Source organism: Zeus faber, assembly GCF_960531495.2.
Source record: "Zeus faber genome assembly, chromosome: 13".
Taxonomy (NCBI): domain Eukaryota; kingdom Metazoa; phylum Chordata; class Actinopteri; order Zeiformes; family Zeidae; genus Zeus; species Zeus faber.
The window spans coordinates 2,555,906-2,562,670 of NC_137198.1; the positions used below are offsets into that span (position 1 = coordinate 2,555,906).

General features: G+C 48.1%; 1 protein-coding gene across 1 annotated transcript in view; it reads left to right on the forward strand.

Moving 5' to 3' along the window:
• prkd1 (protein kinase D1) overlaps positions 1-6,196 on the forward strand; it is a gene marked incomplete at both ends in the record, with an annotated part of 39,592 nt that extends 33,396 nt beyond the window's left edge. Inside the window, 4 exon segments of the mRNA XM_080012194.1 lie at positions 829-935; positions 3,574-3,600; positions 3,603-3,655; positions 5,969-6,196. Of these exon segments, the coding sequence (XP_079868320.1) occupies positions 829-935; positions 3,574-3,600; positions 3,603-3,655; positions 5,969-6,196 (415 nt within the window).
• Positions 6,197-6,765: the final 569 nt, after the last annotated feature.

Sequence of the window (6,765 nt, forward strand, 5' to 3'; positions counted from 1 at the left end):
TAAATGTGCAGTTTCTGCTAAGACACTTCTAGTAGTAGTAGTAGTCGTAGCAGCAGTAGTAGTAGCAGTAGTAGTAGTACAGTAGTAGTATTAGTAGTAGTATAGTAGCAGTCATAGTAGTATTATAGTGGTAGTACTAGTAGCAGTAGTAGCAGTACAGCAGTAGTATAAGTAGTAGTATTGTAGCAGTCGTAGTAGTATTATAGTTGTAGTTGTAGTAGTAGTAGTAGTAGTAGTAGCAGTAGTAGTAGCATTCGTAGCATTAGTAGTCGTATAGTAGCAGTTATAGTAGTATTATAGTAGTAGTGGTAGTAGTAGTAGGAGTAATAGTAGTAGGTAATTAAGTAATTTAAGTAATTTTCCCCTGGGATTATTAAAGTATTTCTGATTCTGATTCTGATTCTGATTCTGAGTAGCAGTAGTAGTAGTAGTAGTAGTAGAAGTAGTAGTAGCAGTAGTAGTAGCAGTAGTAGTATTTTAGCTGTCATAGTCGTATTATAGTAGTAGTGGTAGTAGTAGTAGCAGTAGTACTACTGCTATTACTAGTAGTAGTAGTAGTAGTAATAGTAGAAGTAGCAGTAGTAGTAGTACAGTGGTAGTTTTAGTAGTATTAGTCATAGTATAGCAGCAGTAGTAGCAGTAGTTATATAGTTATGGTTGTAGTAGTAGTAGTCGTCGTAGTAGAACTAGCAGTACTAATGGCAGCAGCAGCAGTAGTACCCAGCATGTAGCAGTAGCCCGCCTGTAGGAGGCAGTATCCACCACGGTCCTGGGATGTTGTTGGTTTCCTTCATATTCCTCAGACTCTTCTCTCTATTCTTCTTCTAGTCTTAGTGGAACGTTTCCATTCAACGAAGACGAAGACATCCACGACCAGATCCAGAACGCTGCCTTCATGTACCCGCCACAGCCCTGGAAGAAGGTCAGCCAGGAGGGTGGGTGCCCTCCGCCTCCACGCCCGCCTGGAAGGCTTCAACTCTGGCGCCAATTCACAAAGCGATTGCGTTAAACCGCCACAAATACGAGGAAAAGCGTCTAATTCACAAAGCACCGTTAACTGCACCGCCACGCTAACAGCGTCTGGGTGCACCGGTGCTATTTGCACATATTTAAATGAGGTAATATTCATACATTTGGTGCAAACTTGGTCCCTTTCGATGCAAATGAGCAACGTTGCAAAAAACGTCCAATTTACAAACACCTGCACTTTTAGCCACGCCCGGTTAGAGTGAAATTATTACCGTTTTCAGAGAACTGGTGGGAACTGAAGCGCAATTACAAAGGGTGTCACCCAGACTTTCCTGTGATCTGTAAATAATATTTTGATATTATTATGCTTCATATTGGCGAGGTGGTCGCCTGGGGCGCCATCCCGAGGGGGGGGGGCGCAGAGAGGCAGCGATCCTCCCTCTCCATGCAAGATGGAGAGGGAGCCAATGGCATAAATATGCACGGACGGTACTGCACCATCCCTGTGCCCCGTTCCTCCAAATATAAGTGTTTTTATTTTAGATGTTGTTTATTTTATTTTACCCCGTTTCCTTATGGAATGAAACAAGCACCGTGCATGATGGGGACAGTGGGGATATATACACGTTTTATTCATGTAATAAATGAACTGCGTGGGAAGAGTACGTTTTATTACAGATTTACTCATACTATTTAAATGTTTTATAGTCACTGCACTTAAACCTAAACATACTTAATCAATTTTAATCTGACAGAATAGCGTATTTGAATCATCTCCGCGGACCTGCGATCAGACGCAAAACAAGGGCAAATTGCACTCAGCAGCAACAATTTATGGGCGTGTTTGTGCTGTCGTATCGTCAGAGAAATATCTTTGGTGAGTCGGGCGTTGAGACGGTGCTGAAAGGCGGCGCTCCTGATGGTGCCGTTCGCGGTCCTGTCCCTGAGTTAGTTTTTGTGTGTGTTCACACAATGCAGCGTTTCCTTTGTTTTCTTCTTCACCTTCCCCCACTTGTCTGGACGCGTTTCAAACCAAACCACCTTTCCACTGCACGACGCTCCACTGTCGAAATCGCTTTCTTAAGTTCCCTGCGGTAACGGCGCCGCCGCGCAGGCGTCCAGGCCCCGGGCGCCTCGCAGGTCCTCGGTTACCGTTGCTATGGAGATTGAGGAAGCAGCTGCTGAAAGTGATTTTTAAAAGAATACGTTGCTGCGGTTTCACCGGTCCAACGCAATATTTCCACTTCAGTAAAACGCTCCTCTGGGCACGGCGGCCCGGAGGAGACACCCCGCCCCCTCCGAGTTGGTACGGTGGCCCGGAAGAGACCCTCCGCCCCCTCCGGGCCGGCTCGCCCGCGGGAGCTCGCTGCGTCGGCCGACTGACCGGCAGGTCACTCTGGAAGTGGCTTTGAAAAACACGGTGTGGAGCGTGCGTGGGCGAGGCGCGGCAGACCCGCCTTACTCAGTCGGGTCCGGTCTGCTTTCCTGACTCCGGGAGCCGGTTCGTCTGACGCGCCGTGACTCAGCCGGCGGCGTCAACGGTCTAAATGTGAGTCTGAGTCACTGGGATGGATGTGACTCCTCTGCAGGACGTGGGTTCAGAGCCCGGATATTTCAGTCTGCAGCTCTGCGTCACGGGCGGAGAAACACTCGGAGGAAGAATATCACATATACACAGAATATCACATATATGCAGAATATCACAAATACACAGAATATCACATATAGACAGAATATGACAAATACAAAGAACATCACACATAGAATACCAATATATATTTAGGAGAAAAAGAATGAAGGGAATGCACTGTGTGTGTGTATGATTAGTGTGTGTATGTGTGTGTTTGTGTTTAGTGTGTGTGTGTGTGTGTGTGTGTGTGTGTGTGTGTGTGTGAGGGGGGAGAGAGAGAAACAGGGAGAGAGTTAAACAGGGGAAGACTAAGGGGGGAGAGTGAGACAGGGAGAGAGTGGGACAGGGAGAGAGTGAGACAGGGGGTTAGACAGGTGGGGTGGTGCCCATGTGACGCTCCATTCATCTGGGGGCCGCTGGGCGCGGGGCCCCGTCCGCTGGGATCGCTGACCCTGAAGAAATGTTAACATCATGTTAGCTTTGGTCATTAGCCTGACGGTGACCTAGCAGCAGGGGGCGCACACACACACACTAAATACACACACACACACACACACACACACACACACACACACACACACACACACACACACTCACACAAAATACACACACACACACACTCACACACACACACACACACACATACTAAATACACACACACACATACACACACTCACACACACACACACACACACACACACACACACACACACACTCACACACACACACACACACACACTAAATACACTCACACACACACACGCTCATACTAAATACACACACACACACTCACACACACACACACACACACACATACTAAATACACACACACACACACTCACACACACACACACACACTCATACTAAATACACACACACACACACACACACACACACACACACACATACACACACACACAGACAGAGAGTAATGTTACTCTCCCTCCCTCCCTCCCCCTCTCCCTCCCTCTCAGCCATCGATCTGATCAACAATCTTCTTCAGGTATGAGGAAACGTTTCAGCGTCGACAAAACGCTCAGCCATCCCTGGCTGCAGGTGAGAACCTCGCAGACTCTACCAACCATGGACACCGCCATCTTGCAGGAAACAGAGCCAGAACGTTCTAAATTTGGAACCTTCTGGTTTAAATTGTTATGAAGAATTTAACTGAGATATTCACACGCTCAAGTATTTTTTTTCACTCAGGGAAAAAATCACAACGTAGGTTGCGCGCCTTTTGCAGCCGAAAAAGCGGTGAAATGCTAACTGCGTTGCCACGCAAACAGCATCTTGGTTCACAGGTGCTTTTTGCAGGTATATAAATTAGGTATTACTCACACATTTGGTGCAAAATTGGAACCTTTCTGTGCAAAAGAGCCTCATTGCAAATAGCGTCCAATTCAAAAACACCGGCACTGATAGCCACACCCTGTAAGAGTGAAATTATTACAGTCTGTAGAGTGCTGGCTCAGGGCCCGATCGGATTCGTTGGGGTCTCTCTGTGTATAACTTCATGGGCGTGTTGGCATTGTCATATTATTGGTGGAATATCTTTTGTGAATCGGACTCTGAAACAGCGCAGATAGGGGGCGCAACTGATGCACAATTCATGGTGCTGTTAACGGCCGCAATCCATTCTTTGTGAATTCCCCCCTCTTTGTTTCTATTGAGAAGCTTTTATTTTTCCATGAACTTCCATGTCATCTGCGGTTTCCATCTAGTGGCCATTAGCAGAACTGCAGTTTACCGCACTAACTTTAGCTCAACCCTCAGCTGTGATGGTCGGTGCTTGAACTGGACCAGAACCCATTAAAAGTAGGGCCACGTGATTTTCAAGGCCAATTTGCCAACGATTTTAAATCAGGCTGAGTCATGTTGGCCCAGGGTAGTCCGGGGTAGTCTAAGTAGTACAAGGTAGTCATGGTGGTACAGGGTAGTCCAGGTAGTATAGGGTACTCCATGGTAGTCCAGCATTGTCCAGCTAGTATAAGGTAGTCCAGGTAGTACAGGGTAGTTCAAGTAGTATAGGGTTGTCCAGGTAGTACAGGATAATCCAGGTTGCACAGGGTAGTCCAGGGTAGTCCAGGTAGTACAGGGTAGTCCAGGGTGGTCCTGAGTGGTCCAGGGTGGTCTAGGGTAGTACAGGGTAGTCCAGGGTAGTCCAGGGTGGTCCAGAGTGGTCCATGGTAGTCCAGGGTGGTCCAGGGGGTCCAGGGTGGTCCTGAGTGGTCCAGGGTGGTCTAGGGTAGTACAAGGTAGTCCTGGGTGGTCGAGAGTGGTCCTGGGTGGTCCAGGGAGATCCAGAGTGGCCCAGGGTGGTCCAGGCTAGCCCAGAGTGGTCAAGGGTGCTTCGGAGTGGTCCAGGGTGGTCAAGGGTTGTCCAGGGTGCAAGTTTGCAGCAAAAACAACCAAGTCAAACAGCCAAGTTTGTTTTGGTGTCAAAGTATCGCAACATATTTTGCCTATCATTGGGAAGATACATTCTGGTGTTCCGCAACACTCCGTCGGTCTGTTCTCCATCTTTATATTTACGCTTCTCTCAGACAGCAGTTGTTATATATGTGCACAGAAGAAAACTTGCAAGTTTCAGTTGTGGAGCTGATACATCTGTTAATTGTCGTTTACGATTATATCATGTTACGTTGCTGATATACAGACTAGACTATCAGACCGGACCAGACCACAGCAGGGCAGGGGGTTGTACAGAGTAGTCCAGGGGAGTTCAGTATTTTCCATTTAGTACAGGGTTTTCCAGGGAGTACAGGGTAGTCCAGGGTGGTAGGGGAGTCAAGGTAGTACAGGGTAGTCTAGATAGAGCAACGTAGTCCAGGGTAGTCCAGGTAGTATGGGGTTGTCCAGCGTGGTCCAGGTGGTACAGGGTTGTACAGGGTAGTCCAGAGTGGTTCAGGGTGGTCCAGGGTGCAAGTTCGCTGCAAAAACAACCACAGTAGCAGGTTGTACAGCAGCCATGTTTGTTTTTATGTGAAAATATTGCAAGATATTCTGCCTCTCGTGTGAAGATACATTCTACTGCAAAACTCCGTCCGTCTGTTCTCTGTCTGTGCATTTGTGCTCCTCTCAGACAGCAGTTTTTATGTATGTGCACAGGCTGAAAATCTACAAGTTTCAGTTGTTAAATGTGATGTAATGTAACATAATGTGGACGAAATACAGACCAGACTACCAGACCAGACCGGACCAGAGCAGACCAGACCAGACCGGACAGGACCAGACTGGACCAGACCAGACCAGACCGGACCAGGACAGATCGGACCACACCGGATCGGACCTGACAGGACCAGACAGGACCGGACTGGTTGACATCAGACCAGACCATGCAGATGAGGGTGTGTTTGTTTTCCGGTCCAGGACTACCAGATGTGGCTAGACCTGAGGGGCTTGGAGTGTCGTGTGAACGAGCGCTACATTACCCACGAGAGCGACGACCCTCGCTGGCACCACCACGCCCAGCAGAGCGGCCTGGACTGCCCACTACACCTGCTCAACGGCCCCCCGGGCGACAGCAGCAACAGGGCGGGGTGCTACCAGGAGGAGGCGGAGCTTGAGACTCTGAGCGAAAGGGTCAGTGAACTGTGAGGGCGGAGTCAGAGAGCGGGACAAGCCCAAAATAAAAGCACACGGCGCCACCTAGTGGGCGCTCCAACAAACGACACCAATGAAGAAATATCAGATTGTAAAATGAAACCTTTGTGTTGCTGTGAAAAACAGGCAGAACTGAGAGGAAAGGAGAGAAACCAAAGCTGACTTTACACTGAATCCGACAAATGGATCCTACTGTCAGAACAGCGCCCCCTCGGGGCCTTCATAATGCACGTCTACATACAGTGCTTCAAAATCATGCAAATTAAAAAATATACAAAAAAATGAATGGAATAAGCCATTTATTGATAGGCAAAACGGTGAGACCCAAGGTTGACGTTAATAACACCATCATTTTTCACAAGTTTGAAACCCAGGTTCCAATAATGCTTGACAGTTGCTTAGCAACAGCGGTTTCCGGTAGTGCTTTCATTTCTCACAAGAATTGAAACGTTTCAACATGTCTGGGCCCTCGGAGGGATCCAGAGCTTATCACGGGGGGCGGAGCTTGTCATAGATGGACAGAGGTTACCACACGTGGTTCCTGACTCTCCACAGGCCTCATG